This window comes from Eretmochelys imbricata, chromosome 9 (genome assembly GCF_965152235.1).
Source record: "Eretmochelys imbricata isolate rEreImb1 chromosome 9, rEreImb1.hap1, whole genome shotgun sequence".
Lineage (NCBI taxonomy): Eukaryota > Metazoa > Chordata > Testudines > Cheloniidae > Eretmochelys > Eretmochelys imbricata.
Genome location: NC_135580.1, coordinates 56,800,433 through 56,813,185, shown reverse-complemented (window position 1 = coordinate 56,813,185; position 12,753 = coordinate 56,800,433). Strand labels below are relative to the sequence as shown.

Here is a 12,753-nt window from a genome sequence, read left to right as displayed (position 1 = left end):
CTCAGGATTGGCTATGCTAGCTTGCAACTCTCCACCCCACAAGTACTCCTGATGCCAGGGCCGTGTAATGCTAGTGGCAAGCTGGGGGTGACCACCATCCATTCCAGGTTTCAAAAATAAACAACAACATCATCATTGTTATAAAATGTTTTTGTTATTTTTGTGATTAGGTTTGTTACAATGATTATTGAATGAAACCAGCATGGACATTTTCTCAAGGTTCCTACCCACTCCAAAAAGCTCTAATCAGCACATGATTTCTGGGACAAGCTATCCCAAGATAAAAAATGAGGGCACACCCAGAACACTCCCACTTCCGGCTGCCTTCTCAGACAACTTCCGGCTGCCTTCTCAGAGGTCAATGGGGAGCCAAGCTGAACCTTTCCACTATGCACCACAACTGGTTCAGTTTAAAGATGGCATGAAGCCACAGAATTGGAATCCGAGTTTGGAGTTTTGAATGTGCTCCAAGTGCAGCGGGTTGGGTCCAAGTCTCTCTCTAGTTTGTTAGAAGCTTCATCATCTCTGGATTCTGGATTGTGGTTGGAGTGGCTCTGCCAGAGTTTAATGGAGATCTGTGGGACTCTACAGGCACTGTATGAAATCAAAGACTGGGCACCAGTGTATGCAGAATATTCCAAAACCCCAAGTAGGTCTTGTATGAAGAATAGGATCAGACAAACCTTTTCTGCGTGCCATTGGAATAGAAGCTGCTCTCGGGCGAAGTCTTTTCAATAGTCCTGGTGAACACACCCCTATAGGAAGAGGAGAACTGTAGTTAGGTTCAGGGCCATCTTAGAACGAAGATTACAGAAAGGCTGAGGGAGACATCGAGAAAGGCCCTAGAGGAGAGAACCATGCTAAAGTGGGCACCAAATCTTTTTCCATCAAATCTATTAAGCTGCAGATTTTCCTCATAGATTGCAGGGCTCTCATCACCTCCAGTACATTATGACTGTATAATCTCTGTCCATCACAATGGCATCTGTGTAGCCTGATGGGGACGCACTGCCCAGCCTCACATTCCATGGAAGCATGATGACTTTGTGACCCTTGAGTGTGTACCAGGATCCATCCAGCACCCAAAGGGTAATGGAATTGTGAGAGGACGCGAATACACCTAGCGTTTTGGCTAATGCAAGGGCCTATGTCTCATGTTGGGGGCAAGATGTTGGGTCAGAAAGAGATTCAACCATTCCATGGTTGTAGTCAACACTTAATCAGCTCCCACATGGACTCGGGAGTGTGGCAATACAGGATACATGATCCTCTGGCAGACCACAGAGGACCAAGTCCATTGCTGGTCAACATCTAGTGCTGCAATGGATGGTGAATCCCACAGTGCTCTGGGTTTCTAGTACACTCCTGTTTACAAGGGACTGGGGAGAGACTTTCTGACACCCCCACCAAGTGACTACCTTACTCCTCAGGCTATGAGATCTGATTTCCCATCACTGCCAGTGCTCTGCTTGTTAAGCACCCAAACATGTCTACCCACAGGGGGTCTCCACAGTCAGACACCACCATAACAGTGAAACCCAGGTGATATTGATATTTCACCCATTTTATCCTCTACTGTCTTAGCTTCTGTCACCTGCAGCCCCAGTGTTTCTAACTCCAGGGATGGGGCTCTTCATACCAACCTGATGAGGTAACCGGAGGTGGGCTTGGAACCTGGCAACCTACACAGTGAATAGAAATCAAAAACTCACAAGAAAGAAACAGGAGCAGCAATATCCATAGGGTACAAGGCTGTCAGTGCACCAGGGCTTCTGGTGCTGTTCAAAGCCACAATAGTGGAAATCCAGAGCCCCGTGTTGCTATTTCACATCCCCATCCAAAGTTTATGTAGCCACTATTGTTTACAAATAGCTCCAAAGGAATTTTTTTTACGCTATTTCAGGATGTGCTGTAAGGGGCTCTATCAGGAAACTGACTAATTCTTTAAAAAATAATGCTGACAGTCTGTTTAATTCCTGAAACAAAGATAAATCCACAGATGGAATATACGTGGATGGATAATGGATCAAACAAACATTGTCTCTCTTATAGAACAACATACATTATTACATTAACTTATTCAAATGTCCATCTGCAGAAGGGGCCTGCTGTTCAGCCAGCGAAGGCGTCTGGGGAAACACTCCCTTAGGGGAATAGGAAGGAAACATTGTCAGATAGGGTTAGAACCTGCAAATTGTGACATGCTAAAAGGACTGACATAAAAACCTGTGAAATATTGAATCAGAAATGTCTTTTTGACAGTGAAAGTAGGACAGGGACTGCAGGAGAAGCAGCATAAGAATGGCCACACTGGATTTTCAAAAGTGACTAGTCATTTGAGATGTTTCAATGTTTGGGTGCTCAACCTGAGACACCTTAAAGGTTCTGATTTGTAGTGGCTGGGGCCCCGGTCCTCAAAGGTGCTTAGGCTCTTTCAGTGTGAGTTAGAAGCCTAAATACCTTTGAGGATCTGGGCTTTGGTGAAAGTCTGGCCCCTTTTAACATATCTCAAGTTGGGCACCCAGAATCACTAGATGCTCTTGGAAATCTTGGCCTATTAATTATTTGTATTGCAGAAACATGTCAGAACCCCAGTCACTGACCAGGACGCCCATACTGGGCGCTGTACAAACAGAACAAAAAGACAGTGGTCCTTGTTACCACTGGGTTTCTGAGCACCTTGCTCTCCCCCTTACCTCCGCTACAGCAGACTCCACTCCTCCCCTTTCACTGAGAGGTGAACATGCCCCCAAAGGCATCACATTGCCAATGTCTCAGGGGTGTGCGTGGGGGGGTGGGAAGCAGGGGCACAGGCCCTCCAATCAATGAGGGCAAAGAACTCCTCTGGGGCCAGGGTGGGAAGACCAAGTTCCTCTGGCCCTGAGTCCACAGAGGGAGATCCAGATCCTACAGCTGCCAGTTGAGAGTGAACTCCACCAGCCATGGGGGGCAGGCATGGAGAGCAAGCTCCACCAGCCCTGGTGGGGAGAACCAGCTCCTCTGGCTGTGGGGGTGGGATGGGACACAGAAAATACCTATCCAAAAGCGGCCACATTTTTATTTCAGTGCATTCCCCTGCAATGTCACAAGTTTCTTCCAGCAGCTCACGGAAGCTACTAGATCGCATGCCCTGATTCTCATGGGTGACTTTAATTTTCCTGATATCTGCTGGGAAAGCAATACTGCGGTGCATAGACAATCCAGGAAGTTTTTGGAAAGCGTAGGGGACAATTTCCTGGTGCAAGTGCTAGAGGAGCCAACTAGGGGGGGCGCTTTTCTTGACCTGCTGCTCACAAACTGGGTAGAATTAGTGGGGGAAGCAAAAGTGGATGGGAATCTGGGAGGCAGTGACCATGAGTTGGTTGAGTTCAGGATCCTGACGCAGGGAAGAAAGGTAAGCAGCAGGATACGGACCCTGGACTTCAGGAAAGCAGACTTCGACTCCCTCAGGGAACGGATGGGTAGGATCCCCTGGGGGACTAACATGAAGGGGAAAGGAGTCCAGGAGAGCTGGCTGTATTTCAAGGAATCCCTGTTGAGGTTACAGGGACAAACCATCCCGATGAGTCGAAAGAATAGTAAATATGGCAGGCGACCGGCTTGGCTTAACGGTGAAATCCTAGCGGATCTTAAACATAAAAAAGAAGCTTACAAGAAGTGGAAGGTTGGACATATGACCAGGGAAGAGTATAAAAATATTGCTCGGGCATGTAGGAATGAAATCAGGAGGGCCAAATCGCACCTGGAGCTGCAGCTAGCGAGAGATGTCAAGAGTAACAAGAAGGGTTTCTTCAGGTATGTTGGCAACAAGAAGAAAGCCAAGGAAAGTGTGGGCCCCTTACTGAATGAGGGAGGCAACCTAGTGACAGAGGATGTGGAAAAAGCTAATGTACTCAATGCTTTTTTTGCCTCTGTTTTCACTAACAAGGTCAGCTCCCAGACTGCTACGCTGGGCATCACAAAATGGGGAAGAGATGGCCAGCCCTCTGTGGAGATAGAGGTGGTTAGGGACTATTTAGAAAAGCTGGACGTGCACAAGTCCATGGGGCCGGACGAGTTGCATCCGAGAGTGCTGAAGGAATTGGCGGCTGTGATTGCAGAGCCATTGGCCATTATCTTTGAAAACTCGTGGCGAACCGGGGAAGTCCCGGGTGACTGGAAAAAGGCTAATGTAGTGCCAATCTTTAAAAAAGGGAAGAAGGAGGATCCTGGGAACTACAGGCCAGTCAGCCTCACCTCAGTCCCTGGAAAAATCATGGAGCAGGTCCTCAAAGAATCAATCTTGAAGTACTTGCATGAGAGGAAAGTGATCAGGAACAGCCAGCATGGATTCACCAAGGGAAGGTCATGCCTGACTAATCTAATCACCTTTTATGATGAGATTACTGGTTCTGTGGATGAAGGGAAAGCAGTGGATGTATTGTTTCTTGACTTTAGCAAAGCTTTTGACACGGTCTCCCACAGTATTCTTGTCAGCAAGTTAAGGAAGTATGGGCTGGATGAATGCACTATAGGGTGGGTAGAAAGCTGGCTAGATTGTCGGGCTCAACGGGTAGTGATCAATGGCTCCATGTCTAGTTGGCAGCCGGTGTCAAGTGGAGTGCCCCAGGGGTCGGTCCTGGGGCCGGTTTTGTTCAATATCTTCATAAATGATCTGGAGGATGGTGTGGATTGCACTCTCAGCAAATTTGCGGACGATACTAAACTGGGAGGAGTGGTAGATACGCTGGAGGGGAGGGATAGGATACAGAAGGACCTAGACAAATTGGAGGATTGGGCCAAAAGAAATCTGATGAGGTTCAATAAGGATAAGTGCAGGGTCCTGGAGTATGGGCTGCATGAATGCACTATAGGGTGGGTAGAAAGCTGGCTAGATTGTCGGGCTCAACGGGTAGTGATCAATGGCTCCATGTCTAGTTGGCAGCCGGTGTCAAGTGGAGTGCCCCAGGGGTCGGTCCTGGGGCCGGTTTTGTTCAATATCTTCATAAATGATCTGGAGGATGGTGTGGATTGCACTCTCAGCAAATTTGCGGACGATACTAAACTGGGAGGAGTGGTAGATACGCTGGAGGGGAGGGATAGGATACAGAAGGACCTAGACAAATTGGAGGATTGGGCCAAAAGAAATCTGATGAGGTTCAATAAGGATAAGTGCAGGGTCCTGGAGTATGGGCTGCATGAATGCACTATAGGGTGGGTAGAAAGCTGGCTAGATTGTCGGGCTCAACGGGTAGTGATCAATGGCTCCATGTCTAGTTGGCAGCCGGTGTCAAGTGGAGTGCCCCAGGGGTCGGTCCTGGGGCCGGTTTTGTTCAATATCTTCATAAATGATCTGGAGGATGGTGTGGATTGCACTCTCAGCAAATTTGTGGACGATACTAAACTGGGAGGAGTGGTAGATACGCTGGAGGGGAGGGATAGGATACAGAAGGACCTAGACAAATTGGAGGATTGGGCCAAAAGAAATCTGATGAGGTTCAATAAGGATAAGTGCAGGGTCCTGCACTTAGGACGGAAGAATCCAATGCACCGCTACAGACTAGGGACCGAATGGCTAGGCAGCAGTTCTGCGGAAAAGGACCTAGGGGTGACAGTGGACGAGAAGCTGGATATGAGTCAGCAGTGTGCCCTTGTTGCCAAAAAGGCCAATGGCATTTTGGGATGTATACGTAGGGGCATAGCGAGCAGATCGAGGGACATGATCGTCCCCCTCTATTCGACATTGGTGAGGCCTCATCTGGAGTACTGTGTCCAGTTTTGGGCCCCACACTACAAGAAGGATGTGGATAAATTGGAGAGAGTCCAGCGAAGGGCAACAAAAATGATTAGGGGTCTAGAACACATGACTTATGAGGAGAGGCTGAGGGAGCTGGGATTGTTTAGCCTGCAGAAGAGAAGAATGAGGGGGGATTTGATAGCTGCTTTCAACTACCTGAAAGGGGGTTCCAAAGAGGATGGCTCTAGACTGTTCTCAATGGTAGCAGATGACAGAACGAGGAGTAATGGTCTCAAGTTGCAGTGGGGGAGGATTAGATTGGATATTAGGAAAAACTTTTTCACTAAGAGGGTGGTGAAACACTGGAATGCGTTGCCTAGGGAGGTGGTGGAATCTCCTTCCTTGGAAGTTTTTAAGGTCAGGCTTGACAAAGCCCTGGCTGGGATGATTTAACTGGGAATTGGTCCTGCTTCGAGCAGGGGGTTGGACTAGATGACCTTCAGGGGTCCCTTCCAACCCTGATATTCTATGATTCTATGATTCTATGATTCTATGATTCTAAGTGTTGCTGTTATTATCTATAGTGCCTCAATGTGCATGCTGCTTTACAGGAAGGCCGCAAGCAAAGGCCCTCCATGGAGAATCCTGCCAGCTAATGAGAGGAGGAATGCAACAAGAACAGACAAGAGGCCATGGAGGAGAAGGGGGAAGTGGCAGCAAACCACTCACAGGAGAGTTATTAATGAAAAATTCAGATCGGCAAGGACTGTCACTTTTCAGCAATGGGACTGCAGCCAGCAGGGGGCTCAAACATTCGGCTAACCAGTGCCCCATATTTTTATTTTCTTAGGATCCAAACAGCTGGACCCTTATGCCCAGGCACCACACTGGCACAGGGATCCCCCTGAATCCATAAGCTTGCAGAATCAGGGCCATCCAAAGCAGCGTGCCAGCACACAAATCCACCTGCACCTGTGAGCTTGCAGGCTTGGGGCCAGAGGTGGATTAAGGTTTCCTGGGGCCCTGGGCCAGAGCAAGTGCCCCTGCTCCCCCGCCCCTTCTGCCTGCAGTCCCATCCCTACTGCCCCTTCTGCCTGCCCATGGCCACACCCCATTCTGCCCCTTTCCCCCACAGCCCCACCCCTGTTCCACCCACGGCAGTGAACCATTCCACCCCCCACACACTGTGGCCCCGCAACCCATTTGCTCCTTTCTGCCTCCCTCCCCTGCCCCCCATGGCCCTAACCTGAGAGAAGCTGTGTCCCCCGACCACAGCCCTGGGGCTGCAACAGGGAATGAGAGCTCTCCCAGCCCTGAGGCCACAGCAGGGAGTGAGAGCTCCTCCAGTCCCAGGGCCACAGCGGGGGTCTGGGCGCTGGGGCTTCCCCCACCTGCCCCCTGCATGGTGCTTCTGTCAGGGCTCTGGGCTTCCGCCACCCTGCGGTAGATTTCTGCTGAGGGAGGGGCACCCATTTTTCCAGGGCCCCCCTAATTGGCCAGGGCCTCTGGGCACAGGCCCCATCAGCCCATTGGATAATCTGCCACTGATTGGGGCCATACATGGCACTACGGTGGCACATGGATCCATCCGCATGTATGAACTTGCAGGATTGGGGCCATGCTCTGTCCAAGATGAATGCTTGCAGAATGCTGTGCTGAGCACAATGGGTGCAGCTCTCCTCCAGTATTATGTTTTATAACCTAATAATACCAGGAGTGGGTGTGAGGAGACCTCGAAGAACCCCATGCCCAGGCAGCTGCAATGGCACTGCATATTTATACCATCCCAGCCAGAAGCCTTCAGTTACCTGTTACCGTGGGGTATAACAGATGCTGAGGCTGGGGATCCCCCGTCAATCTTTCCAGACCTACATGGTAAGTGCCTGGTGGGGGGAAGGAATAGAATCACAATGGCAACAGTCCCATTCACACAATTCTCAACTTCTTTAGACATGCCAAATGTGACAGTTATGTGAGTAAAACACACCTCCAGTGCCAGCCCATGTGCATGGCACATCGTGGTGCCAGCGTGGCAATGTCGTGCTGCAGTCAGAGAGGACTTCACCCATGAAGGAAATCCCATGCAGGCAATGCTCCCTGAAGAACCACATTGCTGTCATCATACTCACCCAGCTCTTTCATCCACAGATCTCAAAGCACCTCACCATGAGGCAAGGAGCATTAGCCCCATTGCACAGATGGGGAAAGTGAAGCACAAAGAGTGGAAAGTGACTTGCTCAAAGTCACACAGCGAGTCTGTGGCAGACCCAGAACCCAGGTCTCCTGAATTACTCTGGTGCCCCACCCACTGGGATTGCACTGTCTGCCTCCCTATTTTGCTGCTGTTATTTAGAGAGCGCTCATGCTGCAGATGGTGCTTTATAAACTAGTAGGGAGCAAAGTCCCTGCCAGATAATCTACAGCATCCAAACTGGCATGGGGATGGAGCATCCTGTGGTCAGCTGCCAGTTTGCTGACACACTCAGGTTTCATCAGCACTAGGGAGGCTTGTTTAGAGAGGAGGGAGATTTTTTGTTTTGTTTTTCATTAAGCAGTTTAATAAAACTCTGGCTCTTTAAGTATCTGTAGTCCCAAGCTCCACCCAATGCACCTTGCAAGGGTAATGCCATGCCCCTGGGACCAGCAGGGGGTGGTGGAGAGCTAGTTGTGTTGGCTTTACAACTCTTAGGGTCCAGGATTCCCCAACGTGGGGCAACCTCCATCTGCCCACTTCAGGCAGCTTTGCAGCCCCTTTTTACCAGGTCAGCAATCACAGGGCCAGAGCATTGCGCAGGACTGGCTCCATGAGTTCAGCTGATCCTTTCCCATTTGCAGGTGGACATCTCCTCCTGGGGATTAAAAACTCCTCCAAGCTCCTGGGTTCATGGTTCTCTGGATAGGTCATTTCCATTTAACTATCAAAAGTAAATACAAGCGATGCATCCATTTGATTGTGAGTTCATTGCCAGCCGCATGGCCTTGTGTCACCCTTAGGGAATGCCTGACGGTGATGGAGTTGTCTCATGACTCCACTGAGTTTGGGGAAGGAACTCTACCAAAATACCACAGAATTCTGGGAGGAAGGGGCAACAAGCTGGGGGTGGGTGAGACTGGTACCCTACTTACAATGAGCTTCTCTTCATCTCCTCCTCATTGTCTGAGTTTTGTGGGTAGATCCAGCTCTTATCCCCTTTTAGTGTGGTGCGTACCTTCATCTGCCTGATGATCTTCTTGCGATCTTCTTCACTGGGTGGAATAACATCCCCTGATATAGAACAAGAGGAGATGGTTTAGGGGATGTGTGGGACTGAGGGTATGGGCTTGTTGAATAAGGACAGAACTCCCACTACCAACAGACTCATTCAGGAGAGTAGTAATAGCTCGATAGCACTCATCACCATGCATTTTTGACAGGTTTCCATGCCCCGTTTGGGGCTTTTGTCCCACCTTAGAATCATAGAATCATAGAATATCAGGGTTGGAAGGGACCTCAGGAGGTCATCTAGTCCAACCCCCTGCTCAAAGCAGGACCGATCCCCAATTAAATCATCCCAGCCAGGGCTTTGTCAAGCCTGACCTTAAAAACTTCTAAGGAAGGAGATTCCACCACCTCCCTAGGTAACGCATTCCAGTGTTTCACCACCCTCCTAGTGAAAAAGTTTTTCCTAATATCCAACCTAAATCGCCCCCCACTACAACTTGAGACCATTACTCCTTGTCCTGTCATCTGCTACCACTGAGATCTAGATCCATCCTCTTTGGAACCACCTTTCAGGTAGTTGAAAGCAGCTATCAAATCCCCTCTCATTCTTCTCTTCTGCAGACTAAACAATTCCAGTTCCCTCAGCCTCTCCTCATAAGTCATCTGTTCCAGTCCCCTAATCATTTTTGTTGCCCTTCCCACCCCCTTTCCGTTGGCGCCAAAGTTTGGTGCTGTTGGCCATTTTGAAAAAAAATTTTGTGTGCATTTGAATGGGGGAGGTGTTGTGCTTGGATACATGGAGAGCAGTTTAAAGTTTGGTTAAGGTTTATCGAAAAAAGGGGATTGCGTAAGGAGAGCTGTTGTTAAAGGGCAGGTTATTAAAGAAAAGAGAGATGATGGGATGCTATAAAAGAATAGGTTTCAGAGTAGCAGCCATGTTAATCTGTATTCGCAAAAAGAAAAGGAGTACTTGTGGCACCTTAGAGACTAACCAATTTATTTGAGCATAAGCTTTCGTGAGCTACAGCTCACTTCATCGGATGCATTCAGTGGAAAATACAGTGGGGAGATTTATATACATAGAGAACATGAACAATGGGTGTTACCATACACACTGTAAAGAGAGTGATCACTTAAGGTGAGCTATTACCAGCAGGAGAGCGGGGGAGAAAAAACCTTTTGTAGTGATAATCAAGGTGGGCCATTTCCAGCAGTTGACAAGAACGTCTGCGGAACAATGGGGGGGGGGGAATAAACACGGGGAAATAGTTTTACTTTGTGTAATGACCCATCCACTCCCAGTCTCTCTTCAAGCCTAAGTTAATTGTATCCAGTTTGCAAATTAATTCCAATTCAGCAGTCTCTCGTTGGAGTCTGTTTTTGAAGTTTTTTTGTTGAAGAATTGCAACTTTAGGTCTGTAATCGAGTGACCAAAGAGATTGAAGTGTTCTCCAACTGGTTTTTGAATGTTATAATTCTTGATGTCTGATTTGTGTCCATTTATTCTTTTACATAGAGACTGTCCAGTTTGACCAATGTACATGGCAGAGGGGCATTGCTGAGGGGCACATGTACATGGCAGAGGGGCACATGATGGCATATATCACATTGGTAGATGTGCAGGTGAAAGACCCTCTGATAGTGTGGCTGATGTGATTAGGCCCTATGATGGTGTCCCCTGAATAGATATGTGGACAGAGTTGGCAACAGGCTTTGTTGCAAGGATAGGTTCCTGGGTTAGTGGTTCTGTTGTGTGGTGTATGGTTGCTGGTGAGTATTTGCTTCAGGTTGGGGTGCTGGCTGTAAGCAAGGACTGACCTGTCTCCCAAAATCTGTGAGAGTGATGGGTCTACAAGCTATCCTGAAGGACGACCCATCACTCTCACAGACTTTCCTTTTCATCAACCCTAAATTTCTCTCGCTCTCGTCTCTCAGTGTATCACTGGATATCACAGTGTATTTTATTCTTTTATAGCACCCCATCATCTCTTTTCTTTAATAACCTGCCCTTTAACAACAGCTCTCCTTACACAATCCCCTTTTTTCAATAAACCTTACCCAAACTTTAAACTGCTCTCCATGTATCCAAGCACAACACTTTCCCCATTCAAACGCGCACAAAAATTTTTTTCAAAATGGCCGTCGGCGCTAAACTTCGGCGCCAACAGAAACAGGGTGGGAAGGCAGGACAAAAGCCCCAAACGGGCATGGAAACCTGTCAAAAAATGCATGGTGATGAGTTCTAACGAGGTATTACTACCCAGGAGCCATTCCACTTGGGAACAGAAGCCAGCTTTTATTTCCCCCTTCTTATTCTAATAGATTTAAAATACCGAGGGAATCTCTCACCCACTCACACAGGCTTTGGCAGTTGGAATTTGCCAGCTGGCAAAGTCAGAGGCAGACTCCAGATTGGATTTAGGGTGCCACTTTACACTGGATATCCTGGCCTACGGGACCCTCTACTGGAATTCACAGACTCATTTGCTTGTGCTCCTTTAAGGGGAGTATTTAGCATGAATGAGTTGTTTTTCTACCGCAGAGAACCAAAGACATTCACGTGACTGTCTGCTCGTTTATCTAAAAGGCAGTATGTTTGCCTCCACATTCCCTCTCCCTGAATCTACTTAGAGTGGCTTTAGCTAATGCAAGTGTTAGGTTGGAAAAAAACATGTTTCTGGTTGTCATGCACAGTTTGCCATTTCTGCCACCTGGTGGTGAGACAAATTTAGAACTTGCTCAATGGGAGGACGGACAGATCGAAAGAACATAGGAGTCCCTCCTGCAAACCTTGTCTAATGCCAGCCTCAAATTAGTGGACTAAGGAGACCCTTGCCTTGCTCATTACTACCCTTCCATTCCCAACTGCTATTTCAAATGCAAGTGATCAAACCATGTCTTCCAGAATATGCGTACCACACCTGGCACAATGGGGCTTTCATTTTGACTGTGGCACAAGCACTAGCTTCCTGTCCCTATAAGGCCTTTTCCTTCAGTGCTGCTCTGTCAAAAATCTGCTTATCTTCCATTGGCTCTGTCATCTCACCTATTAGGAACCTTAATTAGATAATTCACTGGAATAAGTGTTATTAACGTTAATTAAAACATTGAAGCAGGCGATGTGAAATGCCATAGGTTGGAAATTAGGACATGCTGCATCATCAGCAGGGTAGAGATCAGGTGAGAGAAAGCAGTTAGGGGGAGATGGGAGAGAGTGAGGGTTGGACAGGATGGTGTTTGAGAGGACCAAAGAAGCCTAGTGAGGGGCGAGAGAAAGTGGAAGGCACTGAGGAAAGTTTGGGTGTGGAGGAGCCGTATGTGTGGGGGGGAGGGTAGAGGAATATCAAAACATGGATTGATCTTGCAGATTGCTAAACACTATCTGTAAGGGGCTGAGTACAGCTGGACGGAAAATGGGAATTTTCATGGGAAAAATCCCCATTCAAAATAGACTCCCCCTTACATACAAACAGTTTTCCTAGGAGAAAAATTTTAAAAATGAGAAGGTGTGAGGAAAGCCTGCTGCCAAAAAGCCTCCAACTTTTCCAGTTGGAAACCAGCAACAAATAGGGTTGCCAACTGTCTAATCACACAAGCCCAAACACCCTTGCCCCACCCCCTGTCCTGTCCCTTCCCCAAGGCCCCCACTCATTCCAACTCCCTCCCTCCATCACTCACTCTCCCCCACCCTCACTCACTTTCACTGGGCTGGGGCAGGGGTTGGAGTGAGGGAGGGGATGATAGCTCTGGGCTGGGGGTGGGACCGAGGGGTTCAGAGTGTGGGAGGGGGCTCCGGGCTGAGCCTGGGACAGGGGGTTGGGGTGCGGGAGAGAGT

The 12,753-nt window shown here is 48.4% G+C and overlaps 1 protein-coding gene across 1 annotated transcript in view; it reads right to left on the bottom strand.

Moving 5' to 3' along the window:
- ZNF185 (zinc finger protein 185 with LIM domain) overlaps window positions 1–9,006 on the bottom strand; it is a gene marked incomplete at its 5' end in the record, with an annotated part of 71,319 nt that extends 62,313 nt beyond the window's left edge. The window contains 4 exons of the mRNA XM_077825544.1: window positions 684–755; window positions 1,644–1,682; window positions 7,525–7,599; window positions 8,843–9,006. Coding sequence (XP_077681670.1) covers window positions 684–755; window positions 1,644–1,682; window positions 7,525–7,599; window positions 8,843–9,006 — 350 coding nt within the window. The remainder of the gene's footprint in view (window positions 1–683; window positions 756–1,643; window positions 1,683–7,524; window positions 7,600–8,842) is intronic.
- Between the last annotated feature and the right edge of the window lie 3,747 nt (window positions 9,007–12,753).